The following is an 18,166-nucleotide window of genomic DNA, read 5'->3' as shown; positions in this document are numbered from 1 at the left end:
CAATTGTGCACCTATATTTGTCTCACGTTTGTAGCAGATACTAGCAACAAAGTAGTCCACAATACTGGAATAACTTGCCCCTGTACATGCCTGTCACTTTAATACTTTTGTGTGATCTATCCAATGTGTGTGTTAGCATATACTGATGAACAAAACTGATATGCATCTATACTGGTGGTTACAGCTGAACTCGGCTTTTGGCAACAGTAATGCCTGCCTAACCATATACGTACCTATTGGCGTGTATGCCTGCTGTACATATTCCCATTTCTGTCCTAGCAGCAGTTATATGGCATATCTCTATAGCAATCCCTTTAATTATAATATGATCTAAGTTGTACCCCTTTACCTGAAGAAGTATATCATATAGCCCTGTGTTATGTGTTCACAGGAATCTGCAGATCACCATGATGAGCTAGATGCAGAACTTGAACAATTCCATCTCTGCTGAAAGTGATGTCCTGCTACCAGCCCTTAGAACACATGGGTTTTGTCTGTTGGGGATAGGGGGCGCTGATCACACTTTACATGACCTGATATGGTAGCCTGTGATCCATGTCATAATGTTATGGGGTGACAATCACACTTTGCAGCAGCGTCATAAGCATGTTACCAACATACTATGCTGTGTTAAAGCAAAGTGACATTCTGTAGCAGCAGCTGAGAAGTTAGCCAGGGGGCGCATTTGAGCAACAGGCTGACACAGCCACAGAAGTATTTGTTGGTTCTGCAGGAGAGAACTGCTTTTGGGATTATCCCAGGAGAAGTGGACACTGACATCAGGAGGTAGTCAACCCTACATGTTTCAGTAGATAATGCATCGGGTTAGTACCTCTTACAACAGATCTATGAATGGTTGCATTGCATGTAGATACTGTAAGATGACCACAACAATTGTTGGATAGTTATATTAAATATATAGCAATGTCAGGATGGCAGCAGAGGTAGGTTGGCATTGTATAGTACATCTTGAATGGCCACTTTTAACTTTCATGTCTCAAAGGGGCAGTGTTGGCACAGGTACCCATGTGCACACAGGTAACTTTTATTGTGTGTAAAAAGAGCAGAGCATTTCTACAGTGACACCTGCAGAGACTGGGGCACAATTACAGACTGTTTACATCCAGGTGGGGGGAAGGTTAACTTGCAAGGCTCCAACTGACAATGATGTTCCCTGTGTACCTGTAGCAACAGATGCAAACAGTGCACTACAAGTGGGTATAAGTCTTGTCTTGCAGTCTCACAGGGGTGTTCAGTGCCATCACAAGTTACAAGCCACCCTTGGTTTGTGATCAGTGTGCAGATATGCAACAGTATCTTCCAGGAATAATCTGCTGCAACCAGTCCCACATGGGCCTTCGTTGATCTTCATGGTATCTATGAGTTCCAGGAACATGTAATAACTGATCAGAAGAGTGCTATGGTGACATACACCATTTTCATTTCCAAATTCATGCAGTGGATTGTTACTTGCACCAAATGATAGCGTTGCTGCACCTTCCATGCTGGTTGTGTTTTGAGCACTTTGACCATTTCATTATCCTGTCATTATAGAACATGCAGCATACTAAAAACATGCAGCATACTAAAAACATGCAGCATACTAAAAACATCCTACACGCTGTGGCAGAATCATACTAGAAAGCTGACCCTAGACAACAGGAGGCAGCAGAGGTGGACTTGGAGAAGGCTGAACGCATGCTGTATGGTGCAGCAATTTTGTGTTTATGTAGTGTTATGCTGATGTTTGATGACTCTGTACAGTGTCATAAGCCAGGTCTGCCCTGCAACAGAGTATGGCGGTGTGTGGATGCAGCATATGGACATATCAGAAATGTAGCTGCATACTTTAACATTAGGCACAGTAATTGTACTTACCAAATAGATGGCCTATGGAGCTTCAATTTACAGGAAATGGAAGTACGGGTGTCATGTGTGTCAAACATATAAATCATACAAGCTGTGTGGATGGTGTGTGGACACTTTGGATATAATCTCGTGCATGTCAGACACTATGTGTCAGTTCACAGAATGGTAGCCATTCATGTTCACAACCGTTGTGATGTTGAGACAATTGGAGCCTTTATTACTACATGTAACCCTTTTGGTGTTTGTCACAACATTGGTTACTTCATACGGGTACTTGTTTGTTAAGGAAGTCAGTGAGCAGGGGAGGAAGGAGGAAGAATCTACATTTTTACAGACTTACTAAAACAAATTAGGGTACTAGTTTCAGATTTGATCAATTGTTTAAATAAATCCTGCATATGAAGTTGAAATACTCGAATATGTGCTGATAACCAAGTTCACAACTCAGTCATAGAAAAGCAATAACTGGCAATACAGTTCTTGAGTGTGAACAAAACCAGTTAAATTAGCAGCTCTTTTAAATCTGACATTCAAAATATTTTGAATGGTTATGTAGGAGAAGACCACTAGCAAACAATGAAGTGAAGACTAAAACAAATTAAATGATAGTTTTCTAAGAGATGGTCAAAGAAAACAACACATTTCAGTGTTTCTGCTATAGGTGAATGGCAAAACAGGGCCGCTCAAAGTACTGTGCCTTTTCGATGTAAATACATGGGGGATGCAGTGTGCACTGTAGGAGTGAGAAACTTTGGCTGTAAGACAAAATTATACCAGGATGGCTGCGCCCATTAGACAATTTTAGGCTATGCCAGTCTGGAAGATAATAATAACTATGTAAAGTGATGCAGGCGTATGTGTATTAGAGCGAAGAGGAAAATATAATGAAACATTTTTTCAGTTGTTGGTACATTTATACTTGCTTATCCAAGTCTGGTCTCCTTAAATAGAATGAAATATTCCTATCATATTTACTGTATTTCCAAACAGCTGCTATGAAATAAGATGATGCCTTGTAGAATATCTGTGCCTAGAATGGCAACCATTTTTTAATTCCTCAGCTTGAAAGAACATGTTCTGGAATAGTGAGGCTGAATGTGGAAAAATGCAGACTTACATATACTGTCTGAGATTGTTTTGTCACAGAGTGTGTCCTTTTCTTTGAGGTATGATGATCATGGAGTTAGTATATATAAGTAGCAGGAGTGTAGGGGAAGCAATTCCCCATCTTAGAGGGCCTGCACCTCAAAAAAGCATCTTTAAAGGAGAGCAGTGATATTTAACATTTAGTTTTCTGTATTTTTGATTTTTTTTCTTAATTCCAGATTCACAATTATGATTCTTAGAATTATAATATTGAACCATGTAGGGTACTTAGTTTGATGCCACAAATTCAAGTTGATTGCCAGTGAAAGAGCTGTCACACACCTCCCTCTCCACAGAAAACCGCCGCAAATGGAAAAGCACTTATGAAATTCTGCCAATGTGCTGTATGAAACCAATTTCATAAAAGGTCTTGAAAGTTAAATTATCATAGGTTAGGATGCTTCATGTTAAGTTACTAGTAAAGTGCCATGGTTGTTATTATGGGTGAGAACTCTGAGGTATGCATCATAAAATACCATGGTACCAAAACTATACAATTCATCCTTACAGACAGAATCCAGAACAAGTGAAGCTCACTGATATTCCACTCTGAATATTTTTTAAGATGACTGATTCCTCCTCAATTTACTGATCTAAAGAAATGTGGTCTCCAGGATAACTTTAACAGCTCATTTAACAGCTGCATTCCTGACAGTAAAATACAGATCAAAGTTAATATCACAGTATCCATTCCACCATCCTGCCTACTGTGACATTGGTGAAGTCATTTCTTCTGTCTTTACCATCTCTTTTTCTGTTGACCCTCCTGATTTAAAGACCATCAGTTATGATATTGACCAGGGGTTACTTAAGACTGACCCATGTTTTACATTCCAAGGCGCTAGTTGATAACTTCTTCCAGACTAAAGCTGTACTCTTTGCTGCCTCAGCCGACCTACAAAGTCACTGGGGCTTGATAGATTCCGAGTTCTTCTTTTCACGTCTGAAGAAGCAGGGAGGGTTCAGGCTTTAAGTATCTGAGTAACTGTGTACATCTCTCCTTTGTATACAGTGAGAAACTACACGGCCCTTATTCTTTTTCTCTTTTGTGTATATCAGATCCCTTCTTGCTGGCATCTTATACAATTATTTACCACACTGCACCCCTGCCTATCCAGTAATTATAACTCACCTTGTTTTCGTGATATTAAGGGACTTTCCCCTTCTTGCTCTTACTATTTTTTCTGTATATATTATAATGTAGTATTTCTATGTCCCAATCAGGCTTTCCAGTATAATTTATCATAGTAATTGCTATATTAATAAAGTTATTCTTTCTTTTCAAACTAAGAAAATTCGACATTTATATCCAATACTTTGAATTTTAGATTACACAAGTCTTCAGATTCACACTGATTTCCCATTTTATTTACTTGTTCTTTTTTTCAGTAGTCACATTTAATTCCCCCTCTTTATTGCCCACTTTTAGGTTTGGCTTCATCTGACGTTGCTTTGCCTTTCTAGTCTTGAATGCTGAATTTGGCACCTTTTGAAGCTTGCATAATTAGCAACAAATACAATAAAAGCTTGCCATCAATGGATTTATGGTTGAAATTTGAAACAAGCCTGTACTTGTCTTTCCCACTGACATGCGATGTCTTTCAGAAAGGTGTTTTACTTTGGTTTCTCACAATCAGTGGTGCACTCTGGATTTTTGTTCAACAGTTATATGAGTCTGCATGTCCTCCCTTTGTTTGAGTGGGTTTTCTCTAGGTTTTCCAGTTTCCTCCCACATTCTAAAGACATGCAGCAAGTGGACTGGACACTCTAAATTGGCCCTAGGTGTAAGTGTGTGTGCGCAGATGAACTGCTGTGGCAGTGTAAACCTTGGGTTTAGGTGACTGTCGCTGTCGAAGTGACACCCCGATCCCATGTGCAGAAATTGAGAGGGAGACGACAATTCATTTTTTTTTCTGCTTTAAGACATAAACATATGAGTCAACAGTTTAATTCTAATACTGTTCTCTTTACTTGCTGGATACTATTATTTCACTGTCATTGAAAACAACTGAGCAATATTTTCTCAGTTAAAGCTTCCACTGGTATCACATATAAATAAAGAAAATGTGTCCAAATAAGGCAAACAGTAAGAATATAGGATGTACAAATTATTCAAAATGATATTTCAGTGTGTTTCAGAGAAATAATTATATTATGTCAAATCACCTAAATGTAAGTAGGTATAGTGGTAAAAAAGTTGCCTTGTACTGCAACATAAAGGGAAACATTCCAAGACATTCCAACATTCCAAGAAGAAAAGCTGTTCCTTTCTCTGTCACTTTTATGACAAGGTGTGCCTATTTTCTACCCTTGGTTAAAGTGCAATTGACATAACACTATAGCTGTTCTTGGCAGAACCCTGTGCTCTCTCTTATAATAATGTATTGTTGTAGAACTTAAACCAGCAACCCTCTAGTTCCATGCATTATCTTTCTTCTGTCTGCTGTCTGAAAGGCTGCTTTTTCCACTTAATGCTGCATTTTAATTCTAGTTGCACTGCTAAACAGTTGAGACAGTGTCAGATCTTACAGCAGAGTTATCTGCTTAAACATTCAGGTATGTAGATGGTCATGCAGTTTATACATTTACCCTTTCTGCAAGAAAGTAATGAGCACAACCTCCCTCCTTTGTTATATTTCATTGCTTAATGGCACACTAAGCCACTGTGCCCTATTCCCTAGTTAAATCTAGAATTAGTTATTTAGGGAGTTTTCTTTCCTTTTCATGTTCTGTAACTCTCCTTACAAATTCTGGTAAGTTGGTAGTCTTCATTTTCCTGTTTATCTGATGAATTACAGTCATAATCATAAATAGTATCCATACCTTAGTAATAATATAACCGATAAGATCTAAAAACACAACTTTTGCTCTTTGAAGTTGGTCTCTGCTGGCATGTGACAAAGATCACAGTCCTTTGTGATTAACTTCACAAGAATTAATGTAAATGTGTCACAAATGAAAGATTCTGGGTCCCACTGTGACATACTCATTCATGGCAAAAGTAAAGTGCAGGGAAATATATAGGGTTTGCACAAAGAAATGGTTTTCATAATAAAGAACGCAATTTAAATAGAATGAAACTACAAACACTTATGAATTACAAATCAGAGTGGTGAGGTGCATGATTCTCTTTTAACAGCAGCGTCTTCCTTCACTGCCTACCAAGAACCCAGATGTATTTTATCCATTTATGCCACTCATGCATTATAATTGTAATTGCTTTTGCCTTTCTGATTTTACATACACATTTTAATATGGGGCCAGATTCATTAAAGCCTACACTAAGTGCAGACTGTGTACATGATATGTATTCAAGACCATCCCTACCACACTGTTTGTGCTTCCTAGTCTCTCAGAAAAGTTGCACTAAGTGTACATGTAGTGCACATTTTATGGTAACCTTAATGAAACTGTCGATATTTAAAGCTGCAAGAAAATCAGTAGGAAAGCTACAATTAGGATGAAGAAGGTACAAGTTATGCCGTGTTGTCTGTTCACTCAGAATGGTGTATACTTAGTGTACACTTAGTGTAGGCATTATTGAATCCCGGGGATAGTTTAATTATTCTGATAATGTATTGTTTAATGTAGTATTAGAAGTCCCCTAGAATACCAGTTTATATAAAAAGTAAGATATTCATATAAAGCATGAACTTAAATATCCTACCAGGGCATGCCTCATTTCCACTAATTTCATTCAATGACTTAACAGATTACAAAATAATAGCAACAGTAAAATATTATTACTCTCACATTCTACCATTTCAAGGTTCTTTTCCAGTTAACTAAAAATGAACTAAATGGAAATGTTTCCTGCTGCACAAAAGCCATTTCAAAACTATAAATCACTTGTACAAATACAGTGCTGTTATAAACTATACTTCTTTAGAAGCCAGAAAAGTATATGTATATGTGTAACTGTGCACAAACTATCTTTGTATATCATGCCAAATGTTTGCAATGGACAAAATATAGACCTGTCTCCTAAATATAATGATACAATTCATTACTTTTAAACTATTCTCAAACTCTGTTTTGCTCATGCAGGAAAGAAAAAGAAGGAATTCACCATGACATCGGTTAGTATTATTTATTTATTTATTTTTTTTGTTATTAAAACAGTTGATTTACTTATTAAAATTAGATAAATGCTGAAAAGCACATTGACACAGAACATACTGTATGATTGCGCATAAAGATGCTTATACTATTTTTCCCTGTAATTCAGTCTTAATGACTATGAGTTGTTTTACTCAGTGTTTCCACTCTAGGTATTTTAGAGTTATATGCAACTGAAGCATTGTTATTTTATCTGGTTCTAAAATTAAGCTGATGAGCAATCATTAGTTATTAAAACTACTTTTCAAGAACCTCAGGTGTAGTGAAGTGGGAGAAAGCCCTGAGTATGACACACAGGGTTTATATCACATTGTCGAACTCTTAAAAGTTCAAATCTCATATGGTCGACACCATATGATCGAACTTTTAAAAGTTAGAATGTTTCAACGGAGATCTCCGTACAGTATGGAATGGGAAGATTTCCCTTTTCTGCACTGTAGTGCAATCTCGGATTTGGTATATTTAAAGAGCAGGAAGTGTGGGGGTTGCAGGGGGGCATACCCCCCTGCTTAAACCATTCAGGTAGTTTTTTTCTTTGGTTTATTTTTCTTATTACATTTTCAAACTTTTGAAAGTTCAGTCATATGGTGTCAAACATATGACGTTCGAACTTTTGAAAGTTCGATTATGTAATATAGATGTGACACACATGACCTCAGCTTGACCAATCATGTTGAAGAGCTAGATGGAGAATAAGAGTGAATGGCTGATACTGTTCCACCCATCCTGGAGTGGGGGGTGGGGGGTAAAATGGGTCAGCCCTAATGTGTATGGTAGGCTGATAATCTACAAGCTAGTAGAGGCATTTCATGGCATCAGAATGGTCTGGACTGGAACATGGCCTTAGTCTTCCAAAGCTGGTGATGGTAGCCTTCATTAATATATGGTAGGAAGCACACATGTGCACTCACACACACAAGCACACACACACACACACACACATGCACACACACGCAGACACATACACACACACATGCACACCTTGTTAACCCCCAGTATAGATGTTTATCAGTTGTATTCACCACTATCTGCTAACACATGCATTAGCTAGATCACACAAAAGTATTAAAAAGTGACAAGTGTGTACAGGGGCAAGTTATTCCAGTATTGTGGACTACTTGCATGGGGAGCACATAAGAGGTTCCATGGTGATGTAGGCACTTATGTCAGTCACCAGAGGAGATGTTATGGCCTTTCAAAAAAGTGTCCCCATTGCTGGAATGCCTGTCAGGGCACAAAGTATCTTCATGGTTGCCTTTATGACGGCCCCTAAATCCAATTCTCACCTTCATAATAGGGACTACAAGGTGAGGGAATGAATGAATGAACTCGAGACTGATAGGGAAGATTTGATGGTTAGCAGGCAATGAGGGAAAAGGACCAGGCCACGGAGATGATGCCTTTCCTGTATACACACTGTTTTGAATATAGTGTGTACTATGATGCTGACAGTATACATCTAAAAGAGAATAACACTGCTGCCTTGATTAGTCTCTATCCATCATGCCATTATCTCAAAATATATAGCATCTTATTCTTTTATGAAAATACCATAAGCCAAAAGGGTTACATATTCATTTTTCTGTCTTTGACTTACATACACTATTTTGAGCTAGTATTTGCTTTGTAAACTCAACATTGTTTTGTATATCCTTTTACATTAGTTTTGATTCAAATACTTCCTTCTCCACCCTACATCCATTTAGGCCTTTTGAAAGACTATTTGATATGGAAAAGCAATTTAAGCAATTCATATTTTAAGCATAAGATTGTAAAATCTGTTCTCTGAGTTATCAACATTGTGTGAAAAACAAAATTCATATAATACCCAGTCTTAATTCATAGACAGAGGGCACAAGTTATATGCTATACATTTTACAGTGGATATAAAAAGTGTACACACCCCTGTTAAAATGCCAGATTTTTGTGATATAAAAAATATGAAACCACAATGAATCATTTCAAAACTTTTCCCACCTTTAATGTGACATATAACCTGTACAATTCAATTGAAAAACAAGCAAATCTGTTAGGGGAAAAAATATAAAAAATAAAAAACATACAATACACTGGTTGCATAAGTGTGCACACCCTTAAACTAATACTTTGTTGAAGCACCTTTTGATTTAATTACAGCATTCAGTCTTCTTGGGTAGGAGTCTATCAACATGGCACATCTTGACTTGACAATATTTGCCCACTCTTCCTTGCAAATGCACTCCAAATCTATCAGATTGCAAGGGCATCTCTTGTGCACATCCCTCTTCAGGTCACTCCACAGATTTTCTATTGGATTTAGGTCTGGGCTCTGGCTGGGACATTCCAAAACTTAAATTTTCTTCTGATTAATCTATTCTTTTGTTGATTTGGATGTATGCTTGGGGTCATTGTTGTGCTGAAATGCGAAATTCCTCTTCAATTTCAGCTTTCTAGCAGATGCCTGAAGGTTTTGGGTCAAAAGTGACTGGTATTTGGAACTGTTCATAGTTCCCTCCACCTTGACTAAAGCCCCAGTTCCAGCTGAAGAAAAGCAACCCCAAAGCATGATACTGCCACCACTGTGCTTCACCGTGGGGATGGTATTCAGTTGGTTATGCGAAAGGTTGTTTTTGTGCCAAAGGTACCTTTTGGAATTGTGGCCAAAAAGTTCAACCTTGGTCTCAGCAGACCATAACACATTTTCTCACATGCTTTTGAGAGACTTGATGTATTGTTTTGCAAAGTTAGCCAGGCCTGGATGTTTTTCTGTGTAAGAAGTCTTCCGTCTTGCAGCCCTACCCCATAGCCCAGACATATGGAGAATATGGGAGATTGTTGTCACATGTAGTACACAACCAGTACTTGCCAGAAATTCTGCAGCTCCATCAGTGTTGCTGTAGGTCTCTTGGCAGCCTCCCTGACCAGTTTTTGTCTTGTCTTTTCATTAATTTTGGAGGAACATCCAGTTCTTTGCAATGTCACTGTTGTCCCATATTTTCTCCACGTTTTGATGACTGTCTTCACTGGGTTCCATGGTATATCCAATATTGTGGACATTTTTTTGTACCCTTCCCCTGACTGATACCTTTCAACAATGAGATCCCTTTGATGCCTTGTAAGCTCTCTGTGAACCATGGCTTTTGCTGTAGCAGGCAACTGAGTAAATGTCAGGAAAAATCCTACTAGGACAGCTGAACTTTATTTGGGGTTAATCAGTCTCTTTAATTGATGGCAGGTGTGTACCCAAGAAGACTGAATGCTGTAATTAAATCAAAAGGTGCTTCAACAAAGTATTAGTTTAAGAGTGTGCACACTTATGCAACCAGCTTATTGCAAGGTGTTTTTTTTTTATATATATTTTTTCCCCTAACAGATTTGTTTGTATTTCAATTGAATTGTAGAGATTATATGTCACATTAAAGGTGGGAAAAGTTTTGAAATGATTTATTGTGGTTTCATTTGTTATATCACAAAAACCTGGCATTTTAACAGGGGTGTGTAAACTTTTTATATCCACTGTATATGAAAAATAGTATCAAACAAGGTTGTTTATCGTAGCTTGCTTGCTATTAGAAACTAAGGCCATGCATTCCAAAACATTTGATTACAGTTGCAGAGGATCCCTACTATCCTAAATTCCAACTCTGCCCTGTGGTATGACATCATGCCAGGGGATAGGATATTACATAGATAATCAGCACCATGCAGTTGCAAGTCTAAGGAATATATGCTACACCAGTAAAAGGTAATGAGATTCTGAAAAGCATATTGAAATGAACCTCATTACCTATTAGTGGTGTAATCTGATAACCACTGATCTTGCTACATAACCTCCGAGACTCCCCTAAGCTGGCTGACACTATAGCTGTACCTGTGCATCAGCTGAGATACTGGATGCATGACAGGAAACACTCCATTATTTAGGAGTCATAAATTGGCATTTAACATCAATGTAAACTCTATAAACATGGAACTGAAGCAAGCTCAATTCTCACTTTGGAATTGGGTGTAGGGGCATGTCATTCCTCATTAGTCTACATGGTTTGAGTAACCTTTTTTGGAATTAGGCATGGAGTTACTGCTATATGTAGCATGCAAGAATAACATCATTATAAATCTCTCACAGAGTCTGGAAATGCCATTTTATTGGTTAGCAGCACAATATAGGCAGTTAGTTCTAAAAATTGTTTTATAGTATAGTGCACTGAATACATACGTGAAGGGTCTGTTTTTTTAACACAGAGAAAAACAGCCTTTCTGTAATTTGACTACTGCAGATGCAGACATTTTTATGTTGACATGGTAATGGAGACATGCAAGTGAGCCTTTTTTTTTCAAAATAGTTTGCCAGTGCTGATAAGCAATACAGAAGGTCTTTGGAATTACAGTCACAAAACATCTACAGGTATGATGATTTTCACTGAAGACAAAATTGTTTTCCATTAGCCATAATGATAAACCTGTCACAGGGAACAGCACACTTGCATTCCATTAAGCTGTGATAATAAATATACCATTGTATTTGCTGTGGCTCTCTTTCATGGTTTCAGTTGTAATTCATTATCCCTTACAGTTTGTAATTCTTCTACAACACAGCAGGACTTTTTATTATTAAAAATACTGTTTGCTACACGTCTGCTATCAGAAGTTTTTATTATTATTATTATTATTATTATTATTATTATTATTATTATTATTTTACTTCTTGATTTTAAACATGAGTAGTCATTTGTATTTTCGGCCTTTCCAGCTATATACTTTTTTTATATGTTGCATCCCCATAAAGAAAATAACTTCTGAAAGCAATGCAATGTCTTACTCAGAAGCCAAATTCTTTATGTTGTTTCATGATGATCAACTTCACTTGTGAAAGCAATGTGATTTTTGTAGTCTAGCAGACTGTTATATGTTGCTTCCTCCTAATCAAGAAGTCTCATGAAAACAACACATTTTTAATCAAGATTGGAATGTTTTGATGTGGTGGAGATAATAACTGGTTGAATAAAAGATTTTATTTGGTTATGGGAGAAACCAATAAGAAGGAGGGGTAAAGTGGCTCTCCCTAAATCACAAAGGGTAGTGGCAGCAGTATTATAATTAAGGTGGGGCAAAGGGGGCAGTAGCCTCAGTGCAATGTGTTAGGGGGCACTATTGGTACTTAGTAGATCTGTTTTTTTTTTGTTTTAGCTCTGTCATAAAGAGTGACATGGCGAGGATGGGCTTTAGGACCTAGCGATCTTCTAGTGAGAGCCAGATCAAGCAGACTTTTTTAGGACCTGGTGATCCCTTACTGTTGAGGAGTGCCAGATTGGGGGACCATTTTTTTTTTTTTGCTGAGGAGAGTGGTACCTGGCATCATAAGAGTCAGTTACAGCTCTGAATGGGAGTTCTAGACTTGGAGTATTATGTGATAGCCCTTCAGTTATCACTTTTTATTCAGTGTCGAGAGAAAGCAGTCAATGTTTAATGGAAAGAAATGTTATGTAACCTGTATCCAACAGTAAAAAACAGGGACCTCCCAGAGGCGCCGGAAGCTGTTGAAGACTGGCGGGGGGGGGGGGGGCAGAGGGTGAGAGTGATCTAAAAAGGGCAATTTTTTTAAAACTATTTACTACCACAACATAAGTTCACTTGGAGGACATTTTAAGCGTAGCCAATTTCCCTTTTGGTGCTTGAATTAACATTTCCTGATTGGTCTTACTTATCCCATAGCTGATAATTGTATATTAGCCCTAGTGAGAATAAATGTGATCATACTATAGATAATTTGAGGGGACCCATGTAAGGGATGCAGCATTTAAGAACTGCCTCTATCCATTACTGGCATGAGGTGCAATCTTGGAGTACATTTTCTATTACCCATCCTTAGATCCAAGTAGCATTTGAATGTGGACAGAGATGAACTTTGTTTTACTTGAATGGATAGTCTGTTCTGGAACAGTGGTAGCCTCTGTGATATATAGCCATCTCTCCACAACATTCAGTTTAGATACCTGGACTGAGTATTTCTGATGCCATTTGACTTGCTAATGTTCAGTAGGTCCATCTGTATTAGGTCGGATGATGCCTTGTATGCCAGACACCTCTCAGCACTCTGTAGAATACTGAGTATAGTGATAAATCTTTGACGTGATCAATGCAAGACATATTGTTTAGGACTTGTATCCTTTTAGTAAGGTATCTCTGAGGGTATTCCAATTGTTGCATTGGTCTGGACAGATACATGCCAAAGTGGGCATTATACAAAATGATTGACCTAATGATGGCTTTGTAAAGGGGGACAATAACATCTCTAGATCTAGTCAAAATCAATTTTTTTATAAGCTGTGCAATATAGAAAGACTTTCTTATGACTCTGGGCACATGTTAGTCAAATGTTAGGTCACTGTACACACAAGTTCCCAAATGCCAAACAACTGGGTCAGTTCTCAGGGGGCGTTGTCATTTTGGCAGTTCCCTGGAGTAGATGACTTCCCATAGGATACAATAATGTATTTCTTGGAGTTATGTTTCAATTCATGATTCTGGCACCAGTTATTGTTTGGGACAAACCTTTTTACATTATGGCTACATCATTTGGGGATTCAATAACTGCTCCTAGCTTGCAGTCATCTCAGACTTAGTTGGCCAAAGCCCTTTGGTATTTCCTTCTACTTTTGAGATGTATATGCCAAACAGAAAACGTCTCAGCAATGAACCTTGGGGGACTCTATTGATGAATGGTCTCTTCCCCTGTTTTGATCTCCTGCATCCTGTGAGCAAGCATACATGTATGCATTCTTTGATTCACCTTCCTGATTGTATTAACCTGATTGTATTAAATGATATTCTTTGTATAATACAGCACCACTTGTTAGAATGTGTTTTAAAATTGTAGTTTGGAATAGTCTTCTAGTAAGCAATAAACAAAATGTATGAACCAATAATGACAAAACTACCCTTTTCAGAAAATTTCAACCATAAAATGCTACTGAAACTTCTGTCATTGCAATCCACCAATATCAGTAAATATGCAAAATCTCTGCAGAAGTAAGTCATCTAAATAATTCCAGATTAAAAGGATCTGTAACTAATGAAGAGGTTGCTGCTAGCAAACAACTTTATATTTCATTGTTTCATCTACAAATAAAGCGCCTGTTGCCCTTGAAGAATAAATTGCCTATGCTACATTAAAAAAAATGATGAGCTAATAATTTTGCAATGGGAAACCGATGGCAAACTGATAACATAGTTAGAGGACATTCATAGGACTGCAGCATCCACTCCCTTTAAAGTACTACACAGTACAGTATTAGTGATCCATCTGCATAATGTGGGAGTAGAACCCACAGCCTTCTGCATCAAAAGCAAATATACTACATGTTGTGCTACTAACAACACATAAGTAGTATTGAACTTCTCTTCCCCTAAAGCTCTCAGAGCCTTGTAAAATCCACTTGACACTCAACTAAATTTCTCAACTTTGCAGCACCAGAAATCTGGAAAAAGACAAAATTTATTGGGGGGGGTCCAAAACCAGGGACACATTTTAAATATTGCTTGTATAATCTTAGAAAGTTGCTAAAATAAAGTGTTTTGTGTTACCAAGTGTTTCCTGAAAGATAGGAAGACTGAAACTTAAAGGGCTATCATTATTTATTGAATTCAGTTCTCACTGATTTGCCAGAAAACCACAAATTGTAAGAGGATCAAACCAAAAGTATGAGCCAAATATTCTGTGAAAATCTGGACAGTTGAGAGCTGTGGACTCAACTCCCTGAATCACAAGTGGTGGTATGGGTAGAGACTTCAGGGTTTTGTTTGAGCCTGAGTAACACTAACCACCAGGTATACCTAACTTCGCACATAGGCACACACACACACACACACACACACACACACACACACACACACACACACACACACACATACACACACACACACACGAGCAGCATAACTCCTGCAAATAAAAGAACAAAACTCTCCTAACTGGCATGACTCTGGCTGTGGCAGCACCAACAGAACAGTGGCAGCATAAGTCCTGTAATTTAGAGCAATAAGAGAACCAAGAACAGCTAGTTTAGTTAGTTTAATTTCCGCGCACGAATCCACGTTAGCGTGAAAACTCCACTTCACTCATTTTTTTCTGACATTTCTTGCAGCTGTAAAAACTGGAGGGGGGCTATCCCTCCCCCTTGGCTCTATGGCACCCATGGGATCTCCTTAATGTTTTCTGGAGAGCAGGGAATGAAATAATAGGGGATTCCATTTTAGACAGAACCACAGAGGTGTTAAATAGAAGGTTTTGCCAAGAGAATTTAAGTAAATGGAGGAATGACATACTACCCATCAGTAGGATGGTAAAAGATGACCAAACAAGGTCAGATTCATGGCGGTGGTGCCAGATATAGGCGCAAGTTCAGCAATGGTCTCAATTAATAATGGTCAAAGTGTACTGACATGGAAGGAGGTTAGATGTAAGCATGAGCTCCCTGAAGGGATGGATGTGAGATATTAAAGTCTGGTTAGAAGAATTATTTGAACACAGTGGGCCAAAATGATAGAATGAGATAGGCTGTCAATGGTGGAATGAATATCAGAAGGGCAAGAAAAAGAACTGATAATAAATATATATATATATATATATATATATATATAAAATGTCACAGTAAAACAAAAGGATACTGGCACAAGTAAAGAACAATGGGAGCATGGAAATAACAATCACTGGAGAGCAATGGGAACCTTCCAAAGTAGAGCAATCAGATCAAGAAGGTTTTGAATATTTGCTTGGAAATGTATTTTTACACACCACAACAGATTAGAAGAATGTATTTCCTGGCACAAGATTACTTTTGGAGATGTGGGGAGGACAGCATGGGTGACTGGCAGCACATTTTCAGAATTGTACAGAATTGTACAGTTTTACACAATTACATAAAAGGTTTAAAACCCTAGTGGAGGAATAATGTTACAACCAGGTAAAAATACCACACCTATGTCTAATACAGCTGACAGCTGTGAAGGCATTGCCACCCAGTTCAACAACTACTTTACAGAATCAATTCAATCTCTAGCAAACAATCTAAATAACACTACACTCCCAGAAACAACCCCCAACACCCCACCACAAAATTGCAATAACCTCCAAAATAAAACCAGTCCCCACCCATCACATCAAAAAACTACTAGATAAACTAAAACCAACTACCTTAGCTGCCGATAACCTCCCTGCAGACTATCTAATTCTAAAACTAGCATCAGTGGGAATCTGCCACCCAATAGCCCTACTTATAAACAGATCCATCACTGAGTCTTATGTTCCCACTGCCTGGAAAATATCACACATCATACCCTTGCACAAAGGAGGTAGCTCCTGTAAACTAACTAACTATCGTCCCATTGCCATCCTCTCCCCCATCTAAAATCCATGAAAGAGTCATTCACTCACAACTCATGGATTATCTATTAACTCACAACCTCCTATCACACACTCAGCATGGCTCTTGCCCCGCCCATGGCACAACAGCAGCCCTTTTATCCTTCACAAACACTATAAATCAGCTCAGAAACAACTCCCAGATCGTCTCAGCAATATTCCTGGATCTGTCAAAAGCATTTGACATGGTCAATCACCCCAAACTTATAAACACTCTCTCCTCCCACAACCTCAGTAACACAGCTATAGCATGGTTAACAAATCGACAACAAACTGCAATTTGGCAAGAATCCCTCTCACCCCTCCTACCATTCACCTTAGGGGTACCCCAAGAATCCATCCTTGGTCCCCTTCTTTTCTCCCTATTTACCAGTCACCTCCACCCTGCAACCTCCTGAGCCAAAATCATTCAATATGTTGATGACTCCACTCTGATCTGCTGTGCCTCTTTCCTTAATGGCCTACAATCTGTCACCCAAAACACCTTCCTATCTGTTGAAACATGGCTAACAAACTCCCAACTTTTATTAAATCCCAATATAACTACACTTATTATTTTCTACCCTAGCAGAAACCCTCCTCCCTCAGCAAACTTTCACATCTCCTCTAAGAACAAAACCTCGATTACTCCTACCCCCCATACCAAACTTCTAGGTGTTATTATAGATAATAACCTGAAATTTGACCTCCACATAAATTAATCCATTAAAAAAGTACACAAAAAACGTGGTCTCCTTTACAGGAATAAACACTATCTAACTAAAAATACAACTGCTAGAACACACCTGACATCGACACTTTTATACGCATCCCCTATCCTAACAAACCTCCATAAAACCAACCTCACCAAGCTTGAAACCTACTATAACAAAATCTCCAAATTTGCCACAAAAGCCCACTATAACTCTCACCACTGTCAATCTCTCAAGCAACTGGACTGCCTAGAACTCTCTCTCTTACTTTAATTTTAACAACTAACCTTAGCTCACAAAATCCTCCACCATCCAGAAAAAACTCCAGCTCTTAAAAACCTAATTCAACCATACTTAGCATCCAGATCCCTTCGCTCACACAACAATCTACTCCTCCAAGTCACCAAAGTAAAAAATTCAGCAGGTGAAGCTCTATTCTCCTACTATATCTCCAAACTCTGGAACTCTCTACCCATCCCACTTGTGAATACCTCCTCACCTAAACAACTTAAAAAACTCCTAAAAACCCACCTTACAATCTCCTGGCTATGCACCTGCCATAGCCCAGGTTAGACTCCTACCACCCCCTTACATCCCTCACTTCTGCTCTAGAACATTTCCTTAAGCATTAATGCCTACATCTAACTCCATTCTATCTATTACTATATGTCTCATCTTATCTATACTCCCTTACTTAAAAAATCCCTAAAATGAACTAAGTACAACCCCTCAGAAAGTATTTCACTCATATGATCATCTCTGTTGTATATAGTCTTACAAAAATTTCCTACTCAATTTCCTGCATAACTATTTATGACTTAAAACTAATATTTTTTTATATATTAGAATAGTATCAACTTAATGTTTTTCTAATATGTTGTAACTATACACAGTACTATCTATGCTGTATTGTATGATTTTGTGGAGCTTTTCTCCTCAGGCC

At 38.1% G+C, this 18,166-nt stretch overlaps 1 protein-coding gene across 1 annotated transcript in view; it reads left to right on the top strand.

The window, feature by feature from the left end:
- Window positions 1–7,063: 7,063 nt before the first annotated feature.
- The window catches only part of SLC15A1 (solute carrier family 15 member 1), a 422,183-nt gene continuing 411,080 nt past the window's right edge, over window positions 7,064–18,166 (top strand). Inside the window, exon 1 of the mRNA XM_044071289.1 lies at window positions 7,064–7,094. Within this exon, the coding sequence (XP_043927224.1) occupies window positions 7,086–7,094 (9 nt within the window). The 5' untranslated portion in view covers window positions 7,064–7,085. The remainder of the gene's footprint in view (window positions 7,095–18,166) is intronic.

This window comes from Protopterus annectens, chromosome 5.part0 (genome assembly GCF_019279795.1).
Source record: "Protopterus annectens isolate FY-2018-M chromosome 5.part0, PAN1.0, whole genome shotgun sequence".
Lineage (NCBI taxonomy): Eukaryota > Metazoa > Chordata > Ceratodontiformes > Protopteridae > Protopterus > Protopterus annectens.
Note: the sequence above shows the minus strand (reverse complement) of the source record. Positions and strands in the feature narration are given on the sequence as shown.